The 27,251-nt window shown below is 42.6% G+C and overlaps 1 protein-coding gene across 1 annotated transcript; it reads left to right on the forward strand.

The window, feature by feature from the left end:
• Positions 1-4,298: 4,298 nt before the first annotated feature.
• Positions 4,299-26,866, forward strand: LOC126991761 (TLC domain-containing protein 3A-like). The gene is made up of 5 exons (XM_050850447.1): positions 4,299-4,491; positions 10,081-10,221; positions 20,297-20,416; positions 25,287-25,450; positions 26,770-26,866. The coding sequence occupies exons 1-5, from the start codon at positions 4,321-4,323 to the stop codon at positions 26,864-26,866; spliced, it is 693 nt and encodes a 230-aa protein (XP_050706404.1). The 5' UTR covers positions 4,299-4,320.
• The last annotated feature ends 385 nt before the right edge of the window (positions 26,867-27,251 follow it).

Genomic DNA, 27,251 nt, shown 5'->3' on the forward strand with positions numbered 1-27,251 from the left:
AAGTCTCCTGAGTATACCCGGAAAGGTATATGGAAAAGTCATAATAGAGAGGGTGCAAAGACTTACAGAAGAGAAAATCAGTGAAGAACAAGGAGGCTTCAGGAAGGGAAGGGGATGTGTGGATCAGATATTTGCCTTCAGGATGGTAGTAGAAAAAATAATAGCAAAAGGAAAGAAACTATACGCTGCCTTTATGGATTTGGAAAAAGCTTATGACAGAGTCGATTGGATTGCATTGTGGGATGTTTTAAGGATTTATGGTGTGGGAGGAAAACTGCTTAGTGCAATAAATAGTCCAGCAGATCTGTGAAACAAATGTGCCTTTGGTGATACAAGCATGAAATTTGGCACACTGCTAGGGCAGTATCTTAGAAAGATTTTTGGATATAGGGACATTCCAGATACTTTCAAGGGCCAAAATGGCAGCCATTTTTCAAAATGGCCGATTTTTTGTTGTACGTGACTTAGGATACATATGAATACAACCATATTTACTTATTGAAGAAGCATACTAGTGGTTTTATTCAACTAAATATTTATTGTAGCAAATAAGAGACAGCAAATACTGGTGACAAAGCGTAAATAAACCATTTATGTGGTTATTTTTGGGTGCATTTTTGTATTTTTGGATGGTTTTCTTCAACAAACTCTTAAAAAAACTCTCATCAAGTACCATGGAATGACTGTTACTATTTAACACTCTTGAACTGAGAGGAAGTGCTTCTGTTTGGACCTAACATCAACTTACATAAAACAAAATTATAAAATTATACAAATATACAGAAATAGTCAAAATTATACAGTCTCCCGATTGTGGCCGTGCGTGATAGACTTAATACTAATTACTCTGCCTGTGGCGTCGTAGCTGTTGAACATGAGGAGCTGTGAGATTGTGAAGTCGGTGTTGGTGACTTGACTGCTCTTGGATCGTGGGACCATTCAGGATCATAGCAACTAGTGCCAGGAGAGAATTTGGCACGGATTGTTCTTGAGAGAGGGCGTCAAATGATCCACTGAAAGCTGTCTTCATCTTCAACATATCTCTTCGGACTATGTTCGCGGTTCTAGCAAGATGAACACCATCACTATCAGCATCGTGTTCACAGGCACAATGAAGGCTGATCCGATGTCTCGTTGAAAGCAAGCAGAACATCTCGGCCAGGTTTGTGCTCCTCCATGTCCGGAAAATATGCCATGATCCGGTACTTGAGTTTGGTCGAGTGGACACGTCCAGGCAAGACTGTTCCAAGCTGTTTCAGTCGGTTGCTGTACAAACTTGTTAGATCTGCCAGCTTGAATACTGGTGCCACATGAGAGTCTATCACGGGCATCATCGATGTAGGACACCAGTTCTCCGAGAGCTATGCCATGATTGATATCATCCTGGTCATCCAAAGTTCTCTTTGTGTCCTTGCTTTGTTATAGAGGAAACCAGACACTTCACATGGTACAGGGCATCTTGCGCCATCATATCGCCAGCACTCAGTTTAGCAATAAGTGACTTGTCTTCTAGTTTCAGAGCACATTTCCTGACCCGTCTGTCCAAGTCGAAGGTTGAAGCTTTTGCAGAGATTAGTTACCTGCTGGCTTGTCACAAAAGAAACACGTTTCGAGCAGTGTCTCTGAGCGGTCCACACGCTGACGGGTAAACTTTGGGAGTAGCAGTGCCGGTATGTAACTGGTTGTTTCCTCTTCTCTGCCCGAGTCAATTGAGTCAGTGGGGGTTTTGTATTGTAATCTGCACGAATCATGCCACTTAGCCCTGTGGTGCTGTAAGGTGGACTCAATACCCTCACCATCGTCCAAGCGGGATATGTCGAGAGATTTTGGGAGGCAGTCGATCCCACTGAACCGGAGAAGGTTGTTTGCAAGAGTCTGGTATCCAGATCCTCCTGTGCTTCGCTTGGAATCAGCTGGACAATGAAAAGGTTCAGTAGTGTCCATCTGACACAACACACATAGGTTCAGTCTGTCTGGTTAACTGATGTAACAGTCGTACTTGGCCCTTCCTGCGGGGATCTAATAGTTTGAAATTCTTGGCCATTGTCTCGAACCAACACAAATTAGTCACTTTAAAATTAGGAAGAACCACCACCAAGGAGAGGATTAGTCTATGGCCACATGCACTACAGTGGAGTTATCACCTGAAAACAGAAAAGAAGATGCATATTAATTTTTTAGTCAGGTATCAAATAGATAATAAAGCATGTGCATACTAGTTGATAATTATCATATTATACTCAAAACATTGTGTTTTGCACCAAGCACATATGACTTTGCTGACCTTGTAGGCAGAGTTAAGTTATTAGTGGCAGCAATTTTGTAAAATTGCCAACATTTTGACCCTAGGTGTAATCTGGAATGTCCTATATCCAAAATGTTTCTAAGGTATGCTCTAACTGTGTACCAAATTTCATGCTTGTATCATCAAAGGCACAAAACTACCAGAATATTTCACAGATCTGCTGGACTAAAAGTCTTTCTATGAGGATGCATCTGCATGTGTCAAAATTAATGGAGAAACAAATGAACATTTAGAGATAAAAGTGGGCTTAACCCTTTCCTTGCGTGCGGGACGGGACACGACTATCCCCTCAGGCGCAGTCGGGCAGCCCAATGGGGGGTCTCTTTTAACCTCTGTATCTCAAAAACTATTCATCACAGCTAAAACTGAACACCATTGGAAGAGGAGGTCCAGATCTATAGGAGTTGGTTATGTATGCCTCTCTTGCGAACTTACATGCCGTTCAGGAGAGTTGAATGTTAACACTTACGATGTGCGTATGGGATGATCAGCCATATTGAGGAACTGCGGACATCTCTCCTTCAGATTCTGGCAAGGGAGTATTGCCAACTGCAATATTTACAACTATTTGGTCAAAGAATCAGTCAGGTGATAGGTGAAGCTATGCAAAAATGCCGCTATATTGGACAAGAACATCCACCAGTTACTCGTCTGTAGATTTGCCGCGCTGGGCTGATATGATTTTCCACAAAATTTAGTGAAGAACACACTCAATTGGCAATCCTGTGTTGTGAGAATTAGTGTTGGAACACTTTCATACGCGGGAGATTTGATTGTGGGTGGAGCTCGCAGCGAGCGCTTAGCACCACCTGCAAATACGCCTAACGCTCGCTGCGAGCGTTTAGCAATGAAAGAGTTTAGGCAGGGGTGTGTCGTGTCACCGTGGTTGTTCAATATTTATATGGATGGTGTTAGAGAAATGAAGGGCAAAGTTGGGGAAGTTGAAGTAAAAATGTTCGCTGAGGGAAGGAAGTGGGTACTGAATTCGATACTGTTTGCTGATGACACGGTGCTCATTGCAGAAAATGAAAGTGACTTACAAAATTTGGTCAGTGTTTTTGATAGTGTCTGTAATAGGAGAAAGCTGAAAGTAAATGTCAACAAAAGTAAAGTGATGGTTTGTGAGCAAAGTAGAAGTGAGGTTGTAGATTTTGTATGTCCATATAGAGTGGGAATTGAATGTGAAAAAGTATGCAAAATAATTTTGAATGGTGAAGAAATGGAGGAGGTCAATGAGTTTAAGTACCTTGGATCAGTTATGTGTAAGCATGGTGGTATGGAGGGAAAGATAAGAGAAAGGGCATTGCAAGGAAGAAGGGTGGTAGGGTCTTTGGGACGAATCATGAATGGCAGAAGTGTGAGCATGGAGGTAAAGAGGGATTTGAGAAATACAATAATAGTACCAACCTTCACATATGCAAGTGAAACGTGGGCCTGGAATGAAAGTCAGAGGTCTAGAGTGCAGGCAGTGGAAATTAGTTATTTGAGGAGTGCCTGTGGTGTGAGTAGAATGGATGGAATGAGTAATGAAAGTGTGTTCAAGCATTTTGGAATGTGTTACGTGGGTGAAGGGAAGAAGTGTGGAGTGGTGGAAGAAGTGAAGCGACAGACTTTAAAGTGGTTTGGCCACATGGAGTGAATGGAGGAGAGTAAGATGACCAGAAGGGTGTATGTGAGTGAGATAGAGGGAGGGAATGCTAGAGGATGACCTCCAGTGAAATGGAGAGATAGGGTGCAGGAATACATTAGGGAGAGGGGGGAAAGATCTTTGAGAAACTTTGAGCAGGCAAGGGGGGAGTGTTTGGATACAGAAAGTTGGAAACTTTTCTGCCATGGCCATCCCCTGGTGGGAGCTCCTAGGAGCAGGCATTGATGAAATGATGATGATGATGCATATTGTGGACTCAGGTATTTCAATTTTTTATAACTTAGGCTTTTCATGTACTTCCTTGTGTTATTTGCTTATATAAATCCTTTCACAGATAGAGAAGCCTTAAGTGGGCTTGTGAACTGCCATGAACAGAGTGGTGGCTGGCTGTGCCCTGTGTTCGGCCTCAGGGCTGCTCTGGATGGGACTTTTCCGCCTCTCAAATCACCTGATGACCCAGCTCTTCAAGGCCAAGAAGTGGAGTGTCTCGGCACACCACATAATGAACATGAGTGAAGCCATCGTTTCCAGCTTGCAGGTGCCTCATTATATGACAAAATTAATTTATCCTGTAGACTCTTTTCTTTTTCTAGCACAGTGTAATCTCTGACCAAATTCCTGTTTTGGACACGAGTCACTGATGCATTACTTAACCCCTTGACTGTGGATTTCCTACAAGAAGACATCATCAAGCTACAGGAATGGAACAAAAAGTGGCTGCTGCAATTCAATGAAGAAAAATGTAAAGTCCTGCACCTTGGGAGGAGATATCCAGCATACCAGTACCACATGGGAAACACTCCACTATCCACCACAGAGGCAGAGAAAGACCTGGGACTATTTACCAGGCTACTACTGAAAGCCAAATCCTTGCCAATTGCAGCGGACGGGTTGAGAAACCAATCAAATCTTTCAGCATAAAGGAGTTTCAGCATAGTGAGCTAGTTTGTGTTGTTTTTTCAAATTTGCTTTTATCAACATGTTTTTACAAAAGTTTATGGGTTTTGAGATACTGTCTGGCTTTTTGTCTCATTGCCTTTTGACCCGTCCGCTGTGATTGGTATGGATTTGGCTTTCACTGGTAGCCTGGTATCATATACTCCCATGTCTTTCTCTGCCTCAGTGGTGGATAGTGGAGTGTTTCCCATGTGGTATTGATATGCTGGATATCCCCTCCCAAGGTGCAGGACTTTACATTTTTCTTCACTGAATTGTAGCAGCCACTTTTTGATCCATTCCTGTAGCTTGGTAAGGTCTTCTTGTAGGAAATCTGCAGTCAAGGGGTTAAGGAAGTTATGGCCCGGTTAGATTGATGAGGTGAGATGTACAATGGCTTTGTGTCCAACACAGAAATTGGGTCAGAGATTATGTCGTGTTGGAAAAGAAAATAATCTATGGGAAGAATGAATTTTGTCAGTGAATTTCTGAAAGATACTCCTGACCCTCAATTTCCCAGATATTGAATTTCCTTGACAAAATCCAGGGTCCAGCAATTGTCAGACATATACCTGGTCAAGTCCAGGAACCAAAGTAGAAAACCCAGGTAAAGAATCTGGGGTTTGGCTAAGTCTGGCAGTGGCTGGACGTGTGCCTGGCCACGTCCTATTCTGCAACACATGTTAGGTGGCCACATCTTGTTGTTGTTGTGGCGGTGATGGCCATGTAGCCTCTATAACGGGTTCACTAATTCACAAAGCATGGTACTCTTGTTCAGAGTTCCTGTAATTTTATTTGCTATTTGTGTTAGTAATTCACTCTCCTTATGTCTGTCTGTGTCTTCAATGAAATGTCCACGACGGGTTCAGTAAGCTGCTGCTTGTGACATACATTCTTGTCTGTCTGTTTACAATTATCAGCTAAGCAGCTACTTGATTTTTAGAAGCATTTTACTTTTACTTTTCTTAACTTGGTGCCCAAATGAAGTTCATTGTGGCACCCAATAGAGTGATTTCAATCGACGTCACGCCGCGGTGCATCATGGGAGTGTAAGACCATCATCAAATGCGGGTAATTTGAACTATGCTGTGTTCCTACCAAGCCAAAGCTGAGGGGGGAGGACGAGTTGTCGCTAGCTCCTGCTTGCTTTTTTTTGTGTGTGTGTGAAAACTGTGATGCCACACTTCTGTTGCATGATTGGGTGTGGGAACAAGCTCAACAAACACCCAGGTCTCTCTTGTTAATTAAAGCATTTCTGAGGTGCCGACTCGGGATGACCAATGGAAGGAGTTGGTGAGTGGAAGAAGCCTCTGGTTATCAAGGATATTTTTTAAGCCTAGACTTCAAACCCTGGTCTCTGGAAGGTGTGTAGACAAATATGCAGTTTTCTTTATGTATCTACTTGTTTAGGGTCTCCCTTGTCATTTTCTAATATGTGGCGTCCAGAGGTAAAGGGGCGACATCATCAAAACCTAGTTTTGAGTAAATTGCATTCAAAGTTTAGCTATGTGTACTGCACTTCCCTCTTGACTTACCAAGTTATTGTTTGTATTCATTTTAATTGTATGGCCTAGCTGTATAATAATAAGAATTTTTTTTCTGTTGTATTGAAAAATAAATCAATTTTATAGCTAAATTTTTATACCCCCCTTTGCAAATTGCTTATGATAATTGGAATATCCATAATGTATGTGGATTTTTAAAATCTATGTTGCTCACCTAAACTACAGTATGAACCATTTCATTTTAAACCAAAATGGTGATTTTTTATGAATTTTTATAATAATAATACAAGGAGTCCCTGAGAGCAATGTTTATTTCCCGGGCTTTAACTCAGATGCTCCGCTTGTGCCCCTTTCCCAACCCTGGTGTCATGACCCCAAGTGGGAACCAAGACCTCAAAATATCAAGCGTGGTGTTATTACATAATAATAACACATATAGTACATACAACAAAACTAGTGGAATTCATGGTCATGTCTAGAAGTGCATGATTGGGGTCGCCTGTAAAAAGATTAGAACCACTGGCTTAGTATTAATTAATTTGTATTTAATTTTGAATAATAACTGAAAAGTCAATGATTGAATCACTGATTCTGATGACTGATACCGATTGACTGATTGAGTCCGATTCACTGTAAAAAAAAAAAGAAAAAAAAAAAAAATCTGTGAGCATGCCGCCCTGCAAATGTTTTTGATAGTTTTTTAAGTACCACAAAAAGTACCACAGGATTTTTTAGTGTGGTCCACGGTAGTGCTGTATTTTCAGAAAGTTTGCGATAGTGCGGTACTTTTTTTGTGATGCAGTACTACCGCACTAAATACCGTACTTGCCTATCTCTGGAAAGAGGGATCATGTTGCCACACGAGGTTCATTGGAATATACTTTGGCATTGCAGGAAATATAAATAGCCACCTTGGAACATGTGTCATCTTAAGATGTTTGGTGCAGTCTAACTTATAGCATCTTAAGATGTCTGGCACAGTATATGGGTTAAAGAATTTCAACAAATCTGGACAAGATTACGAAGCATAGTAACTTAGTGAACTGGTTATAGAGGCTACATGACCATCACCACCACAACAATAGTAACATGCGACCACCTAGCATGTGTTTCAAAGGGGGAGTTGGTCAGGCATATGTCCAGTAACTGCCAGACTTAGCCCAACCTCAGCTATTCTACCTGGATTGTATTTCGATTCCTGGACTTGACCAGGTATATGTCTGACAATCGCTGGAGCCCGGATTTTGTCCAAAAAAATTGAGAGTTGAAAGTATTTTTCAGAAATTTTCTGACAAATTTAATTTTTGAAAAAGGTTCTTTTGTTTGTCCAATGTTAGGTTCTCCCAGCACGGAGAAATTTCTGACCGAATCCCTATCTTGGACGCAAGACGCAAATATTATAATACAATGAACCCTCGATATAACGGACCCACTTATAACGGATTTCGGATATAATGGACAAGGTCAGAGGGTCAGAAACCCGAGGACCGACCGAGAATAGTTTTGAACAAACCACGCCTGGTAACTATAACAGCGTCTACTAGCCACCTGGTTTTGTTGCTCAAAGATTGCGCCCTCCCTATAGGGAGCACGGGCCTTGCCAATGACGGCCCGTAGCAGGGTGCCAACAGTCCGACTCTATCGGCTGATGTCAGCCGAGTTGACCAAGTCGGTCTGTCGACAAGGACTGGCATGTCTTTGGTTAGCCACCTCACCCTCCTCCCTTTATTTGTTGTCCCAGCTATTGGTTACAGTAGTATTTTGCAGCCCACCTGATGAAATATTTTCCTCCTTGTGGTTGCATTAAAATGAAGAATGTATTTGCACCACAAGAAAGTCTTATGCATCATTTCAGGACATGAATGTAATGGAAAATAGCCAAGTGTTTGTGAGTGTCGGTACTGACACAGCTTAAGGGGTCGAAGGGTGAAGTACCCCCATTAGATAGGTTAGATTAGGTTAAGTTAGGTTTGGTTAGTTAAATTAATTTGCACACAGTGCGAGAATTGGTGAAACAAGCACTGCATGACAGGACAGGATCGCACGGTGGTCCACTCTGCAGGCTGGTGTTGCAGAAATACCTCCTCACAGAAAAAAATCACTCTGCTGTCCACCACACATGGGAATACACAGCAGGAAAAACACTCATTGCCTGGTTTTTGTTCTATAGTCGGATGCAAATATCAAGATACTTCAGGTGGAGTGAGTGCAGGAATTCCCTACCCGGCAGCGTTATCGCTTCAGCCACAACAAGGCATAGAATATCTCATCTGTCGGTAGTTTAGTATTCGAAAGTCTTTAAATTTTTGTATATGGTAAAACAATACTATATTATGTTGTGAACGTTTCAATTTTTAGGATAGAAACAATGATTGATGTATGGAAATGAATTCTCAACACATGACAACAGTGCCCTACCCAGCGACATTGTCATGTCTATGGTCAAGGTCATAAATCATTGTTACTATCCTAAAATTTGATACGTTCTAACATAATATAGACTTGTTTTACCATATTAAAGACTATTTCAAATACTAAACCACCGACATATGAATATTGCCTATCTTTTTTTTTTTTGTTTTTTTTACGTTGCGGCCTATTGCTCCGGTAGGCTTCTTCCCGGTGGGGCCTGATGGTCGGCCCAAGTCTTCTTCGCGGTGGGACCTGATGGTCGCCCCAGCCCGTTATGGCGCAGGCGAGTGTTTATAGTGGCGCCATTTTGTATTGGCTCATGCTGCCCCCTGGAACTCGTTCTTGATTCGCTTGGACGGCTTCCTCTAGAGTCTGAGTTGATGGGTGGTCTTCAGGACAGCATGTGGGTAGTTTTAAGCCACTCGGCGGTGACTGAAAAATCCGAGGTGGTAGCGTGGGGGATTCGAACCCGCGTCGTCCATCACGTGGTGAATGTGGGCCCAGCACGCTACCACTTCGGCCACCGCCTACCCTTGTTGTGGCTGAAGCGACAACGCTGCCGGGTAGGGAATTCCTGCACCCACTCCACCTAAAGTATCTTTTTAGTTGCATCCGACTATAGTTTGTCTACTTCTGATCTTTGTGAGCGGTGAGTGAAATGTAAAAACAGTAAGCAAGTTGAACCTCTCTGCGATCTATTTTGCGGCTGTGGCGGCGGTGTACAACAGGCATTGAAAAGTCAATCACTTAATGATTTACGACAGAAACAGTTACCAGATTATTTCATAACACCAAAAACTACCCCAAAAAAGTTTCGTCTGCCAGTGCGAGATTGGTGCACTTGTAAAATTTTATCCATATCCGTAACAATATGGCCCCCCCGCAGGACCCCACTGCCAACCTGGCAACCTCAGTGCCTTACAGTCCGTTGCCAAGTGTGCTGTGCGGCTATATAGACAACGTGCACATAAGATATACAATAATAAAACTATATACCCAAGTTTATTAGGTTCATCGTTAATATTTTACGTATTTTAAAATTTCTGCCGCTTGTAATGGATTTCAGCATTATCGGACTAAGTTCCTCTCAATTAGTCCGTTATATTGAGGGTTTACTGTATAATATTTTGTTGTGGTGTCATGGGTTAATTTTCGAGGAATATTATTTTCATGTCATTCATGTCATGGTGCACCAAGGGGTTAATAAAACAAGGGACACAATTTGTTTGGCTTTGCATCACCAAGACCATTATGTATCAAGTGTGCATTTCCAGGCCGTGGCATCCTCTGCTTGTGGAGTTGTGGTGGTGGTCTCCTGCAGGCATGATGTGATGAAGGCAGTCCATCCTCTTGCTTCCTGGTATGCCTGGGTTGCAGGAAGCTACTTCATTTATGATGCAATAGCAATGTATCAGGTGAGTTTTTAGGGATGTTGGAGAACTAACTACCTTAGTAATCAGTCCTTGAATATACAGTCGAGTCGTGTATGGCGCGGTGAATTGCTTCTGAGTAACGGCCGCGTCATAGGAATAACTAAACCTATGGAGGAAATACAATTTGGTTCTGGCCCTTGCCATTTTGCCACACCCACACTTTTTTTTTTTTCGTTCTCGCCCGAGTGCACCGGTAGGCATTATCTGCCTTATGATGTTGTTCAGTCTGACCCCACGCTCACCACCTTATCCACCCGGCCACTGCCAACACCCACTTTTTCACTCAGTACGTAGCTATGGGGAAAATATAATTTGGTGCTGGCTAGCCGCCATTTTATCCCACCTGCGCTCACATACAGGGAAAATTCATTGTTTCCCGCCTATCACTCTCTCAATCCTCCTGATGACGTCCAGTTTCCGCTCGTATGTCAGTGGCCGAATCTTGCCCGTGGGTTTCCCAGCAGACTTGCAAGCCATTGCATGTGCAGCACGTGCGTGGTAAGTGAGCCGGGGGGTTGACTAGGGCTGCTTTCACAGTGATTTTGTTTGTTTAGATCGTTACCAATGGCGGTGATCGCTGCTATAGTATTTCCACGTAAAACTGGCCAAGGTGTAGTGGCGACTGCGGGGTTAGCCTAGCCCCACACTTTCAACTTGAACCTCTTGCTTCCTCTGCAGCCACCACTACCTCATAGGCCAGTTTCATGTGAAAAACTATAGCCTCCATCGATTGCCGCCATTGGTAACGATCAAAACAAACAAAATCACTGTGAAGAGAGAGAGAGAGAGAGAGAGACGAGATAGAAATCCTCCCAGAAACCAACCCAACCGCCATGAGATTTTCCACCTCAGAAAAAAAAATCCAACCTGGCAACTCTGCGGTCGTTTGGCTAGGGGAGACCACAAACTGAGTCATAGATGGTTTTAACCGCGTGATTTGAACACATGGTTCTGAAACCATACCGCGTCATAGGAAACCGCGCCTTAGGAATCCGCGTCATACACGACTTGACTGTATCTTTGTCATTTAGAGCCATTTTGCCTTGATGGATGTTGGGCCACTATCAGCTGTTAGCCTCTTCTCATTAATATCTTGGTCCATTATTTATTTTTATTACTATTATTATTATTATTATTATTATTATTATTATTATTATTATTATTATTATTATTATTATTATTGTTATTATTATTATTATCATTATTACTATTATTATTATTACAATCTATAACATGTCTGATGAGGGCTGAGGGTTTGTAAGTGAAATTTGAGGCACTTAAACCCATTGTAGCAACACCAAATTTTAACCTCTTGGCTTGGATTTGGCGAAGTTTATTCAGTTTTTTATTACTATTACTATTTTTTTTAGGCACTTAAGGCAAGCGTCCGGGTAGGAGCAGTGTTGCCATATCTCTAGTAAATATGCATGAATCACTCTGATTTTTATGTTATGAAATATTGACAGCGTGTGTAGTCTTGGTGATGGCCTGATGAGCCCATAACCCATTCAGCGAATGGGGTACCTCTTGGCCGACCGGTGAGATTGGCTCTCCGTCACACTGGTGCGGGTTCAATCCCAGGCAGCAGGGAATACCCTCTCCTTGTTGTGATTAATTTCTCGTGTGTTTGATACACGCAGAGGGCGATGTGGGACCGAGAGTAATAGAAAAAAGAATAGAAAATTTCTTTATTAAACACGTACATCAATTTTAGGCGTTCTGCCCCATTCTAGCCCCCAACCCGCCAGCCCCAAAAGCCCCTTCTGAAACTTACGAGTGTTATTCTGGCGTTATTATTGGCCCCACAACCCTCATTTTTTTATGATTAAGACACGTTTTGATGTGAGTTGTTTCTCCATCATTAGATTTTTTTTATTTTAGCATTTTTTTGATTTTTTTGACCAAGAAAGTATTAATACAAAATGACAGCTCTCATATATCAAAAAAAAGCAGTAGCGGACATCGGATGAAAAATATTCCTCTGCTTATTTGTTTTTGTTTAATTGAAATCAAGCTAAAACTGGCTCCAAAATAGATTTTAGAAGGGGAATAACTTATATTTTGAGATACGGGCCGATCAACTTTATTGATCGATCTTGCACTTGTTATAACACAGTAGGAAGTGTTTTCAGGTATACTGTGTTTTTTATGATTATTTACAATCTGATAATACCATCAGATGTACAGTCATCCCTCAGACAATGCGGGGTTGGGACCCAGGACCCCGTACTATTCAAAAATCCATATAAAATTAGTGCCCCCCTAGAAACACTCCTCGCACTCCTCCGGAATCCGGGTCTTGCCTGGCTCATGTCACCCACGGGCCCAAGTTGCCAGTTATGCATTTTCTGCTGCAGTCACAGTGCAGTGTTATCACGCTGGGGGGGTCGAGGGGGGCGAAGCCTCCCACGTTAGAGGTCAGGTTATTTTAAGTTCAGTTGGAGTAGTTTAAATATTCGTCCCAAAACTACATAAAATTGAGGTTTAATATTGTATTTTGGGCGGAGTCAATCTCATAACTACCGCTCATTATCTAATTTCAAGTATGATTTAGAGCAATAGAAATTGTGGTAGAGAGAGTAAGAGAGTGTGAGTGTGTGACATGGCTCTCACTGACAACGTGGAAGGAGCACTGCCAGGATGGATCGTTTGACAAGTGTGGTAACACTACAGCAGAAACTGCATAACTGACAACTTTAGCCTGTGGATAGAAACTGAGCCAGGCGGGATCTGGATTCCATAGAAGTGCCAGATCCTGGCCACCAATTTATTGTTTAAGGTAAGAAAATGCCTACTTGTGTTTATAATAGGTTAATTTATGAACAAACAGAAAGGACAGCCTTTATCTTTTACTCTTGCAGCACTGGCAGTTGCTGCGGCAAAATTTCTTTACACTATGATAGATGCAGCGAACACTGCTCTCATTCGTGTGGTATCCTCTCCTTACCGCAACAACTCATACCAAACGTAACTTCTCCTAAATCTGAATTGTTCTGCAAGGTGAATACCTTTCTCGAGCAGCAGTGGGAAATTTTAAAATCATAAAAAATCTTCTATGACAATCTGTATCAAACCCAAACCGTCCTGTTGGAAACCATACTATTTGAGGGACGACTGTATTTCTAAGCATATCAGGCTCCTAGTCCCCCTCTGCCCTTCCTAAAGGCAAGGTATTATCTCATCAAGTGAGGGGTATCAGAGTTGCGGGAGCAACTCTGATGCCCCTGTTGTAGTGGTGTAAATACCACTACAACAGGTGCAGCGATCAGCTGATCCCAACACAGGAGTGGGGTGAGGACCGTTTCTCTGCACGTCTGCTCTGTTTCGTGTCTGCCGGTGTGCATAGCCCTTGTATTTGGGGGTACAAAACATGTATGAAATTATAGTACGGTAATGTATCGTAATAGTACAATGCAGTCATTTTCCAGGTACAGTTTGGTGTTTTCCTAAGGTTCGAATTACAAAAAATATTACCGTACCGTACCGTACTACATGCCCTGGCCGACGGTACTTATCCAGCAGTTCCTCCGAGCGAGCCTTGCACACGTCATTAGTACCTGCATGAAGAACAAAAATATAGTCATTAGAAGCCTTGGCGGAGACCTCTTTGAATGCAGCTTTAATGTCATCAACACCAGCTCCAGGGTAACAATGGATGTACCTTTGTCGGGACACTCTTCCACAGAATTCAACCTCATGGTGGCAAAGCATGGAATTCCCAACCAAGAAAGTGCTTTGCTGCTCCTCCTCTTCTTCTGATATAGTGAATCTTTTGAACCAATGTGTTTGGTAAATATCATGCTGGTTAGGTCTGGCACCTCCTTTCACTGTAATGAAGCCTGTACTATCAGGACCACCTCTGCCAGACCTGTGGCGATGCACTTTCAGCTGCTGTCGGCGTGGAGTGCAGGGCAAGTGGATGAAGGTGCAGCAGTAGTGGAAGATCGCCAATGATCGTCTGGACAAATTCCTGCAAACCCTCAACTGGCGGGTTAATTCAGTAATTTTCTCTGGCCAGCTGCCAGCTTCAAGTCTTGCTCCTGGAATCTTGTGTCCATAGGGACATCCTGCAGGCGGAAGAATGACTATAAAGAAATGGGAGGAGAAATTACTTGAACATAATGAACACTTCTTCAAAGGCATTGTTACTGTATCTAGGGAAAAATAAAGAATGCTATGAGGGGTCAGCTTTTAGGGTGGGTCAGGTGATGAGGCGGCGGCAGTGGAGTTTATCCGGCAGGTGTGTGGTGGCGGGGCCAGTGGTAGGGGGGGTAAAAAAAATCTCTAAGACATTTAGCTGGCATTGATTGGTAAATCCATTATTAATGCACAAACAACACAGCATTGCAATGGTGTTTACACAACTGTTAAGCAGGCATGACACGTGCTAGGGTTTGGCTGGGTGTGCGTGATTGGCTAAGAAGCAGCCTAAAATGGCAGGCGTGCTGATTGGCCAGTCGACCGTGATGTTTATGCTATTTGAACCGCCTCTGCTAAGCAGCACAAAGTGATATGCAAGGAAAACCTGTTTTACCACGGAACATTCTACCTTATTTACAAAAGTTGGATGATTGGAAATTGCAGTATTTTCCCTGAAAACAAGAAAAAGGGTGGTGTGTGGGGTGAGCCCCTCCTGTACGCAGGTCCTCATATGTTCTAATAAATCACTACAAGAAAAAAGGATGATCCTTAGTTGTCAGCCATTAATAATGCCATATAGGCAAGGAGAGTGTTTTCATGGTGACTGGTTGTCTGGTGCTGCAGGAGAACAGGAGGTAATCTGCTAATCATTAATATGCTCTAAGCACCTCACCTTGAAGATACTTCCCCTGAATGTGCCACAACTATGAAATTAGTATGTATTGTAACATCAAGACCCAATCCATAAGGTGCACAACATGCAGTAAGTTAAGACTAAGGAGCCATATCATTACATGTCCATGACCATTGCTGGGCGTTATCGCGATAAGTTATCGCGATACTTTATCGATGATAACAAAATCGGGTTATCGGCCATCCGCTACTTATTTAAATATGTATCGGTATCTTTGTTACTGTTGTAACCAAACCAGCGATAATCGCTACTTTTTTCCGCCTCTCAGAAAAAAAAACGTTGTCTCCTCCCTACTGCGCATGCGTGGCCCGGGAGCCCAGTGTTGTTTGAAAAAACTTTGGGGTATGAAATATCTTCGGTGAAAAGATTTCATACTTAGATCATCAACATTAGAACACTAGGTTATTTTTTTTATGTTAGATTCAAAAATCAATATATCAAAGAGAAAAATCATTTAACTTTAACCAAAAAATGATTATTCACTGCCTCAAATTTGATATTCCATATTCGTTTGTGAGCATGCCATGGTTTTGAAGGCACCCTGTGTTTATGCGTGTTATTTGGTGTCCCATCATCAAAAGCTGGCACTTTTGTTTCAAACACTGGTCTCTCGTGAACTGCATGTTCAGATCAGTAAGCGTAGCCCTGTACAGTTTCACAAAGCTTTTTAACACATTAAGAGTTGCTGGGAGGCTGAATCAGACAAACAGTGCCACCATCCTTGCCGTTTCTAGAACGATACTCTGTACATATAAATACAACTCGTACAGAGTGTCGTTCTAGAAACAGCGGTGATGATAATGGTAGTGGTACTAATATGTCTGAATCAGCCTTCCAACAACTCTTAATCTGATTAACCTTCGCGCGGATGTTCAAAAAGCCTGCATGGCTGATATCTGGCGTGCGACGGCGCGGTGGCGGCGGAAACCTGAAACCAGCATGTATCTGCTTGTAAGCCTCCATTATATTATGCTGCTGAAAGCCCTCATTACATGTATCCGTATTTGCAAAACAGCATACCCGACGAGTCAACATATACCTGCTATGCATAATATAAATTGCGTCAACGCGAAATAAAAAAAAGCGAAATAAAGAAAGGGGAGAAAGGGCAAGGGGAAAGAAATAGAAAGCAGATGATTGTGTAGAGGAGGAAGAATGTCAAGAAATTATCAGCGAGAGAGAGAGAGAGAGAGAGAGAGAGAGAGAGAGTGGGCGAGGCGTGATGGTGTGGGCATACCGTTGCCAGATTATCATACTCGTAGCCTCGTATTTACTGGTTTCTGAGCCATAACTGCTGCCAAACACACCAATAATTAACCATTCTAATGATAACTGTATATGAAGGCAATCATTGGGGCAGATTTTAGGGTCGGAAATTGGCAGACAGGAGGCCGAAATACGACAATCTGGCAACGTTGATCGGCGCCTCGGTGTCTGAGAGAGAGAGAGAGAGAGAAGAGAGATTTACATAGATTTACATAGAAAATCAGACCACACAGACCCCATGGTCAGACTTGGTGGTCTGTCCTTAAACCTAAGTGATTTTACATTAATCAGAAGACTCCAAAACGTTGCATTTCTACTCTAGTTGATATTAAGTTGAAGGAAGTAGCGGTCGACTTATTTTGAAGGAGTCAATCGTGTTACACTGGACCACTGATGGGGAAGCTTATTCCATTCTCGCACTACTAGCGTTGGTGAAGAAAAATTTGGTGCAGTCTGAATTTACTTGTCTACATCTGAGTTTTACGCCATTGTTCTCGTCGCAAAGTGTCATCGATCATAAACAATGTTGATCTGTCTACATTCGTGAAACCATTAAGTATTTTAAAACATTCGATCAGTTTTCCTCGGGCGACGTTTCTCAGAGAGAACATGTTGAGGGTAAAAGCCTTTCTTCGTAGGATTTGTTGCGCAAGGAAGGGATCATTTCATTGCCCGCTGAACACCTTCTAATTTAGCAATATCCTTTGCATGGTGGGAGACCAAAACTGTACCGCATATTCCAAGTGGGGTCTGACTAAACTGTTGTAGGCGGAGTATTACATCTTTATTCTTAAATAAAAAGTTTCTTTTAATGAAGCCCAACATTCTGTTCGCTTTATTTGCTGCATCGATGCATTGCTGTGAGAATTTGAGGTTTGACGCGATTTTGACCCCAAGTCCTTGGCGCCTTGAGCAGCTTTTGAGTTTAACGCCGCGCATTTCGTAATCAAACTTCTTATTCCTCGTTCCAACTTGAAGGACCTGGCACTTGTCTCGTTAAGGGCATCTCCCATCTATCCGACCAAGCTGAAATTTTGTGCAAATCCTCTTGGAGGCTTTGCCTGTCTTAAATCAGTGAGAACCGAGTTACCAATCTTTGTGTAGTCTGCAAATTTACTAATGCGGTTATTGAGTCCAACATCCACGTCGTTGATGTAAATAATGAAAACACTGGGCCAAGAACCGAGCCCTGAGGGCGCCACTAGTGACAGGCGCCCTCTGAGTTAAATCCGTCAATCACTACTCTTTGTTGTCTGTTGCTCAACAATTCGCGATCCATTGGTTTACCTGACCGTCAATACCTATTTGCTTTAATTTGTAAAAGTAATTTATGATGCGGACTTTATCAAAGCTTTCTGGAAATCAAGATAGACTCGTCCAGTGATTTGGTTACGTCATAAACAGTGAAGAGTCGTTATAAAAGGTTAATAGATTTGATAGGCAGGATCTTTTGTTTTGGAAGCCATGTTGTGAGTCCCCAATTAATGAGTGGCTTTCAAGGTAACTCACAATTTTGTCTCTAATTATGCCCTCAAGTAACTTACCTACAACCGAAGTTAGACTAATGGGCCTGTAATTACCTGGTACTTTTTTGTCTCCTTTCTTAAAAATCGGTGTCCGTTAGCCTTTTTCCAATCTGAAGGACAATGCCTTATGTAAGGACATATTGAATACGGTTGTGAGGGAGGAGAGTATTTCGCTCTTTGTTTCTTTCAGCAGAGTTGGATATACTTTATCAGGTCTAGGACTTTTATTTGTTTTAAGTGATTTGAGGGCTTTAAGGACTTCATCGGGTTTTATTTCAAAGTTAGACAATGCATGCTCGGGATTTACATTAGTACTGGTGTTGGTGGTGGTGGTGGGAGGACTGTTATTATTAAACTCCGAGGTAAAGTAATTATTCAATAGGTTTGCAGCGTGTTGGCTGTCAGTCACTAGTGCACGTCGCTGTTTGTTAAAGGTCCAATTCCACTTCTGATCGCCTTTCTGTTGTTTATGTAACTGAAGAAGGATTTCGGATTATTTTACAGTTGGCTGCAATATTTTCTTCATATCTCGCTTTGCCTGATGCACTAATCTTTTACTTGTAAGCCTTGCATCATTGTAAAGTCTAATGTTTTTCGGGCGTGCTTTGGTCTTTCTTTAACCTGTAAGACAATTTTCTCCCCTTGACTGAGTGTTTAATTTCGCTATTAAACCAAGGTGGACTTTATTAGTGTTAATTAGCCTCTTGCACAAAGGGGACAAATGTGTCCTGCTGAGTGAGTAAGTGATTTTAAAGTTTAGCCAGGCGTCCTCTGCATTGCCGTCATCTGATAGTTGCATATCTATTAGTTTCGTCGGATTTCTCTGAAGTTGGCTCTTTTGAAATTGGGCACCTTAACTTTATTTTCAGTCACCGATGTTTGAACTCTAATGTCAGCAGCACTAGTTTATGATCGCAGGAACGGTGTTCTCCTACCGTGACATTACTGACTAGGTTATCTTGGAGTAAGCTATAACAAGGTCAAGTATGTTATTTTGTCGAGTTGGTTCAGAAACCATTTTGGCTTAGATGATTTTCCTCTAGAAATTCTATCATTCTATGGGACTCACCTTCTGTACCCGACAGTGTCGCCCAGTCGATATGGGGAGGTTAAAGTCTCCTAGTATCAGTGAGTCGCTGTTATTAAGTGACTGCCTTAAGGCGCTGTACATTTCAAGATCGCCATCAAGTGATTGCCCCGGAGGCCTGTAAGTGACAGATATATTTAAATTGACTTTTGCAATGTTTACTTTCGCCTGCGCACAAATGTTCAACGTTACTGTTTCTTGGTGTTTTGTCAGTGGGTTGCAAGTAGCTTTTGACAAAAAAGGCATTCCACCCCTCTACGGTTTACCACGATCATTGTTGAAGAATCTGTAGCCATCTATGTTGTATTCGGAACTTAAATCAATATTAGTGGTGTCGATAAATGTTTCGGTTATAGCAATTACGTCAAAGTTTTCTGTCAGAGCAAGACATCGCAGTTCATCAAATTTGTTTCTTAGGCTACGCGCATTGAAACTAAGGACTCTTAGGTTATCTTGATGCTTGGTAATAGAGGTACTGGAGGGTTCAATGTTACGAGTCTGTTGCGGTGTGAGGTGTCTATTTACGGGCAGGATGGAAGGGCGTGGCTGAGAGTCGTTTTTGTTGTTGAGGCGTTACGTCTGGCGTTGTTGAGAGAGAGAGAGAGAGAGAGCCCATGAGACTTCCTAATTTAAGACACAAGGCGGGAAGAAGGCAGTGCATACTGTAGCTCATTTTTTGTGATTGGTGGGAACAAGGATGGTGGGAGGAGCAATAGAATTTCAAGGACAGCATACAGTGTCTTTACTTAGTAACCAACACAAAGTACGGGACAACTCAATAGAAGAAGAAACAGAATATAAATATGACGCCTATGTAGGCGTCATCGTATATGCTACTGGGGCTTCATGACGCCTACGTAGGCGTCATCGTCTTGAAGGGGTTAAAAAGCTTTGTGAGACTGTACAGGTCTATGCTTGCTGGTCTGAGCCTGCGCAGTTCACGAGACCAGTGTTTGTAAACAAAAGCGCCAGCTTTGGACGATGGGGACACCGAATAACACAACACTGGTTCAGGCGTTTCTAGTATTACCGTCCATAGGTACGTGTCAACGTGTGGTTTTCAGGTTTTGTAAGTTTTCTAAAATACAGATAATGAAAATTTGAATTCATCTATGTTTTTATTTGAAATATCAATATAGTATCGTTTTCGCCCTATCGGACTTATCACTAGCTAGTATCGAATTGTGGATTTATATCGGTATCAGTTATTGCCTATATTTGTGTCTCCAGTTAACGAATATCGGTTCTCACGATAAGGGTTTCCATTATCAGTTATCAGTTATTGAGACTTGGGTTTTCTGTTACCGTGCCCGGCTGTGTCCATGACCACAACAATTTCTCCAGGTCCACCTGGCAAGCTTGGCAGAAGTTCCCAAGAGGTTCACTGACCGAGTATGCAGCTACCTGAGGCGGAGGACACTCTTAGTTCTTCACCATGTTGTTGTGGCTTTTGTCCTTGTACCTGTGAGTATGTAGATCTTTATTTTCATACTGAAAGTTTTAAACCAGTGTAAAGACCAGATTTTTGCACTGCAAATAAGTTATGAACTACCTAGAAAAGGGCAGTAAGCTGTTTGTTGCATTCATGGGCCTGGAAAAGGCTATGTTGGATTTTCAAAGGATGTATGGTGTGGGAGGCATTTATTCTAAGGGATCAGGTCTTTCTACACACATGTGAGTGCTTTGTGAGCATGAGTAGGGGCTGGTGAGAATTTATATGTTGAAGTTGGTGTGGATGTGAAACAGTGGTGTGGTAGGTCACCATGGCTGTTCATTATTTACAAGGATGGTAAGCTCTGTATCTGAATGGCAGATGGTTCCCTTGTGTCAGACATAGATGGATAGAGGGCTTGTGGGGCCGAGTACTCTGAGCAGTTGTACGTGGCAGATCCTCTGAGTGGACAGCTTGCATCTGCTGGGGTGCAGGTAGCAGATGCTGGTCAGAGAAGCTGTGACAAGGATTCAATGCAGAGCTGCTGAATGCTGAAAGTGCAGCCATATTCAATGAGTGCATGCAGCATTCACTGCCATATGGCAATGTGGCACCATTCCTCCTGAGAAGAATAGGTAAAAGCAAATAGGGACTGCCAGCACTGCAGCACCTAACACTGTAGTGTGCCAGGCAAGTTGCTTGCCCATCTGTTGTTCATGCAGATTCATAACCAGTTGCTGAAGCTGCAGAGACCTGAGCAGTCTGGGTTCATGCCTGGTAAATTAACAACTGACCATATCCTACCACGTAGCATGCTGGTGGAGCACTAAACCATGTTCATAAGCTAGATTCCTGGCACCTAGGCAAGTTTTTTTTTTTTTTTTTTTTTTTTTTTTTTTACGTCGCCTATAAGCGCCGGCAGGCTTCTTCAGTGGGTCCTGATGGTCGGCAAGGCTTCTTCCGGTGGGTCCTGATGGTAGCCCAAGGCTTCTTCCAGTGGGTCTGATGGTGGCCCAAGGCTTCTTCGGTGGGTCTGATGGTCGGCCCAAGGCTTCTTCCGGTGGGTCCTGATGGTCGGCCCAAGGCTTCTTCGGTGGGTCCTGATGGTCGGCCCAGCCGTTCTGGTAAGCGAGTGTTTATAGTGGCGCCATCTTGCATTGGCTCATGCTGCCCTCCTGGAGCTCATCTTCAATCCTAGAATCTAGAGTCCGGGTGCATAGGTGGTCTTCTGGACAGCATGTGGGTAGTTTTAAGCCACTCGGTGGCGGCTGAAAAATCCCAGCTTGGTGGCACCGGGCGGGGATTGAACTCGCGTCCTCCTGAACGCAGTGCTGTTACTCTGTCAATTCAGCCACCGCCTGCCGGTGCAGCTGATTGGCTGCACCACTCTCTTGCAGACACTCATGTTGGACCACAGCTTGCATGCTCGAGTGAGACATGTTTTTTTTGTTATATGCCAAAGCTCACCTCATATACGAGATAGCCAGTTTTGGTTGACACCATGAGACTCAGCAGTGGCTGTAGACTCAAGATGCATTGTAAAATCTCTACAAAACAAAAAAGAAAATGGTATTACGATGAGCTGAACTGTGAAGATGTTAAAAAATGTTTATAACATGTTTACTTATGCTGGCTGTTTTCAACAGTTGTTCGTTTACTGCAGAAATATATTATCACGTTACGTAGGCAAATATCTCGTGAACTCGATAGTGTGATCATAACACAGATAAAGCTCCACGTATTGAAAACACAGTTATTTATAGCAACGTGTCACTCGCCGCAACCATCACGGCGCGCGCGATATGCTGCCTGTGGAGGCAGAGTGAAGTTAGACACTAAACAACTGCTGATCTCCCGCTCTTTTGGTGTGCTGGTGGCACATTTCCTATTCACAGAATATCAGAATATCACATGTAAGTGGTATTGTCAGTGATATGTATTTTTATGCTCTATAACACTTACTTTGAGGAAATCATTGCTCCGTTTTGGGTATTTGCAGCGATACTTTCACACATAATAGGTGTTCAAGAGGTAGAGTACTTAGTGTGTTCTTATTTATTTACAAAGAAGGAAAGACAAAGTCAGTTTCATCATAAGATTCATCATCATAACAAAATATGCGAGTAATGTCAAATACAAAATAAAAACGAGTAAGGATAAAGATGTACATAGTATTGTGAATAACATGTTTTGTAGCAATAACTGTAGCCTGCTCCTGTATATATCCTTTTCTGTTCCTTCTGATTTTACTCAGAAGATAATGGCGTGTTACATACATTCATCGTCAGTTTCCTCATCATCAATACATACAACAAAACTTTCTAATAAGCAGTTGTTTAGTATCTAACTTCACTGCCTCCACCGCAGTGTAAACTTGCGCTGTGATGGTTGCAGCGAGTGACATGTTGCTATAAATAACTCTGTGTTTTCAATATCTGTATTCTGATCACGCTTTTCGTGTTCACGAGAGGTTTTCTCGTAGCGTGGTAATATATTTCTGCAGTAAATGAACAACTGATGAAAACAGCAAGCATAAGTAAAACATGTTATGAACATGTTTTAACATTTTCACGGTTCAACTCATCGTAATACCATTTTCTTTTTTGTTTTGTAATTTTTACAATACATCTTGATTCTACAGTCACTGCTGAGTCTCACGGTGTCAACCAAAACTGGCTATCTCATATATGAGGTGAGCTATGGCATATAACAAAACAACATGTCTCACTTTCGAACATACAAGATGTGGTCCAACATGAGTGTCTTGAGAGGCGGTGCAGCCAATCAGTTGCAAGCTCACCAATCTGCCTAGGCGCCAGGAATCTAGCTTAAGTGGACCTACTATAGCAGTAATTTTAATGGGGGATGCTTGCAGCCTATGTCGACCTCAAGAAGGCGTTTGATTCAGTGCATCTTGAGGCTCTCTAGGATCTCCAGACATAATGAGATTCCTGCAAGGCTGTTAGTCTATTGACTGGCCTGTACTGTGGGAATGAGAGTACTGTGAAGTGTGGGGGGGGCTTGTCCAGCTTCTTTCTCATGAATGTGGGAGTGAGACCGGGCTGTCCTTACCCCATCATTCTTCAACACTTGTACAGACTGGGTACTAGGCAGAGGTGTGGACCAGAGTTATTGTGGAGCATTTGTTGGCAATACCAGATTCACTGACCTTGTTTTCTGTGATGGCTCTTGAGGCATTGCACAAGAAGGTGAAGGTGGGGGTCCCGCAGGCTTTGCCCTGCGCCCATCACTGACAGCAGGCTCCCCGAATGTGAATACATCAGGGGAACCTGCCTTGTGGTCAGGCCCCTCAGCAAAACTGGATCAGGGTCAAGGCTCGCGCGGCGACCCCAACCTCTACTTCCTGTCTTGGTTTTGGCTAGCATATGTTTTTGTTGGGGTTGGAGGTGCAAACTCATCCCTTAAACCAGCCCAGGTAACAGGCTGGACTGAGGATAGGTCCCTTGGTTACCCAAAGAAAGAAGCATAAACAGGAAAGAAAAAGAAAGTCAGCCCATAGAGGTTGAGGACGCTACTTTCCTCATCCAGATAGACCTGCCCCTCCCTACCTGTAATTAGAACAGCTTCATACACATGCTGGGTGCATAAGATCATTTATATGTGTTTATGAAATACATCCTTTGGAATGCATTTGTATATTTCTTATACATTTCTTACAAATAGTTAACGTGGTTGCTTTCTGAGGATCATGTTTCTTAAAGGCCCCTCTAAGCGAGAAAATGAAAAAAACATCACTCACTCAAACCATTTCATAATATATATTAACATTTGTGATCAGTTTATGCATCATTTATTTTGGGGGTTTATATCATGGCAAAAAATTTGGCCTGTCGCTGGTACATGGGTAAAGCTACAAATTTGGCCCGTCGCTGAATACAAGTAAAGCTACAAATTTGGCCCGTCGCTGGTACCGCAGTAAAGCTAAATTTGGCCCGTCGCTGGTACAGTAAAGCTAAATTTGTCCCGTCGCTGTTACAGTTAAGCTTCTACAAATTTGGCCTGTCGCTGGTACAGTAAAGCTAAATTTGGCCGATCGCTGGTACAGTAAAGCTACAAATTTGGCCTGTCGCTGGTACAGTAAAGCTACAAATTTGGCCCGTCGCTGGTACACGGTAAAGCTAAAATTTGGCCCGTCGCTGGTACTGCAGTTAAGCTACAAATTTGGCCCAAAATCGCTGGTACACGGTAAAGCTACAAATTTGGCCCGTCGCTGGTACACGGTTAAGCTACAAATTTGGCCCGTCGATGCTACTGGGTTAACTTTTTTTTTTTTTTTTTTTTTTTCAGGGCAACAAAAAGATAGTGTAGGAAAAAAAGCCCGCTTAAAAAAGAGAAAAGCAAGCAGCATTAACAGCATGATCATGAGCAGGGTGGTGGGAGGGTGTGCAGTGAGCCTGATGCACTTTGGCTATCTACAAAAATGCTCAAGAAGAAGGAGGAGGAGGAGGAGGAGGAGAAGAGGAAATATCAATAGAAAGGAAACAAAGTAGGAAGATGAAGAGAGGGAAGAATGGAAAAAGGAAAAGGAAGAAGAGAAGTGGAGTTCAGGAAGGCAAAGGAAGGGAGGGTAGGGGAGGGAGAGAGGGAACAGGAGGTAGGGAGGGAAATGGGAAAGAATAGGGACAATTAAAAGGGAAGGGAGGAGGAGGAGGAGGAGTGGAGGCATGACAGCTCTATTTAAATCAGCAGATGTTAAGGATTGACTTCAATAAGATTCTGTATACATTCATGGTGGAGTATACACGGAGATCATGTGACCACTGTGACATAACCGTAATCATCCAACCATGACTTTACTTATGAATATCAATAAAATAGGAACTGTTTTTAGGTTAATTGGTTTAGTTGAATAAGATGAAATATAGAACACTTCTTTTTCAGGTGCTGGTGTACAGGAGCGGGCTGGGAGACTTCTTTGTGGGCTGCTTTTACTGTGTGGAGCTTAGTGGACCCTTCACTAACATGAGAGTTGTGTTGAGCAGACTCGCCTCAAGACTTCAAGAAACACGGCTCCCTTTCATAACAGGGGGCTTTGTGGTGCAGTGGTTAGCACACTTGGCTCACAATCGAAAGAGCCCGGGTTCGATTCCCGGGCGGAGTGGAAAAATTTGGGCTTCTTTTCCGATACTCTGCGCCCCTGTCCACCCAGCAGTGAATGGGTACCAGGTATTAATTGGGGGTTGTGTCCTGTCTCTTGGGATCTGTTCCCTTCTCCTATAATTCCTTCCCCCTCCTGTCTCTCTCCGGCATATGACCACAGATGTTGTGCCGACTAAACAAAACTTTCCAACTACTTTCTCTCTCATAACATATTTTATTTGTGGGAAAATTGTTGACCTTCTCCCTGTCATACTAGTAAGGAGACTTTCAGGGGCTGCACTGGATATCTTAACTTAATGGGTGGGTTAAACAAACTTCCCATGTGATTTTCTTAACCCCTTACTGGCGTCAGGTTAGATTTATGTACTAACAAAAAAAAAATCGTCTGTGTATAGACTATGTCGATTTTCATAAATACATGTCTATATATATTCAAAACAAGTGGGCATTCTAGATTAAGGTATATATATTGACTCTGCTGCAAAACTGAACAAACATTTGAATCTATATATAGATGTTATTTAAGTTAGATTGGTTATGTATATTTATAAAATTACATGAAGGTTTAGAGTGTAATCACTGACAGTAGATGAACCAGGATCATCAAAATCATTAAAAAATCAGCAACTATATCCTCAGCTGCCAAAGTCATTTCTTCCAGCTTAGAGGCATCTTTCTCCTTGACATGATAGACTATAATAACAAAAGAAAATAGACAAAATGCAAAAATTCCCAGTGTTAGCTGAGGTGCTGCACATCCACCACCGACAAAGCACAGCGGTGACTGTCCTTGAGAGGCAATGTCGGTAAGTGTCAGGGTTTGAGATGCCTAATAACGATTTATTTTGTTAATTTTGTTAGTAGTTAGGAATCTTCTATATATAGACCATGCTACAATCTAATGTGGGCAAATGAGAGCAAACGTCTATATATGACACACCGACACAAAGTCTCAATTTCAAAATGCTTATATATAGATCCTCCGCCGGGAAAGGTTAATAATCATCATCGCCTTTATCGCTCCACTGCAGGGTATTGGCCTCTTCCAAGTCTCTCCACTAGTTGCTGTCCTGCTCCTCTAGTTTGCAGTTCCAGTGTAAACATTTCATAACCTTAATTTCCTTTCCTTGGGTCTTTTTCTCAGTTACTTCCTAGTCTGTCACTCATTTTGTTCCTCTGTTGTCCTCCCTCCTAAACATGTATCCTACCCATTACAATTTTTAGAATGTGAATTCCTTTTAATTATGTGATCTATCTCTGTCAGTTCCATTAACCCTCAGAGGACGGGTGATATTCTGAAACGTCATGAGTGTGATGGGCTCAATGATGAGGTGACGTTCTGGAATATCCTTCGAATTTGATGTTGAGCTCAGCGGTACGCTCTAATTGTTAAGATCCATGATACACTAAATATTAGTAGATTCCACTGTATTTGTGGCGTCTATATAGGGCTGGCCTCGGCTAACAAAATGTGGGAGATTAACCCCTGTGGGACGGGGAGCGGCAATTGCCGCTCTGCTTATATTTCACTCATGTTGGCCATTATCCCAAATTTTTTCCTCCCCAAATATGTCAACACTTGTCCTGAGTACTTGTATCATCAGTCAATGCGTCTGAGGCTTCCTTAGTGGGAATGTCTGCGTTCGTCGATCCGTGCGGTCAGTGGCTCGTCCTCCGATAGCTAATCCATCACATACTGATCGCTCAATTGAGTGCTAGACCTTCCGACAGTGCAATAGAACATGA

The sequence above is a fragment of the Eriocheir sinensis genome, unplaced genomic scaffold (assembly GCF_024679095.1).
Source record: "Eriocheir sinensis breed Jianghai 21 unplaced genomic scaffold, ASM2467909v1 Scaffold332, whole genome shotgun sequence".
Classification (NCBI taxonomy): Eukaryota; Metazoa; Arthropoda; class Malacostraca; order Decapoda; family Varunidae; genus Eriocheir; species Eriocheir sinensis.

Coding starts and splice junctions, on each gene's coding strand:
- LOC126991761 (XM_050850447.1), top strand. CDS start 4,321: ATGAACAGAGTGGTGGCTGGCTGTGCCCTGTGTTCGGCCTCAGGGCTG. Junction 4,492..10,080: donor CCATCGTTTCCAGCTTGCAG/GTGCCTCATTAT, acceptor GTGCATTTCCAG/GCCGTGGCATCCTCTGCTTG. Junction 20,417..25,286: donor TGGCTTTTGTCCTTGTACCT/GTGAGTATGTAG, acceptor CTTCTTTTTCAG/GTGCTGGTGTACAGGAGCGG.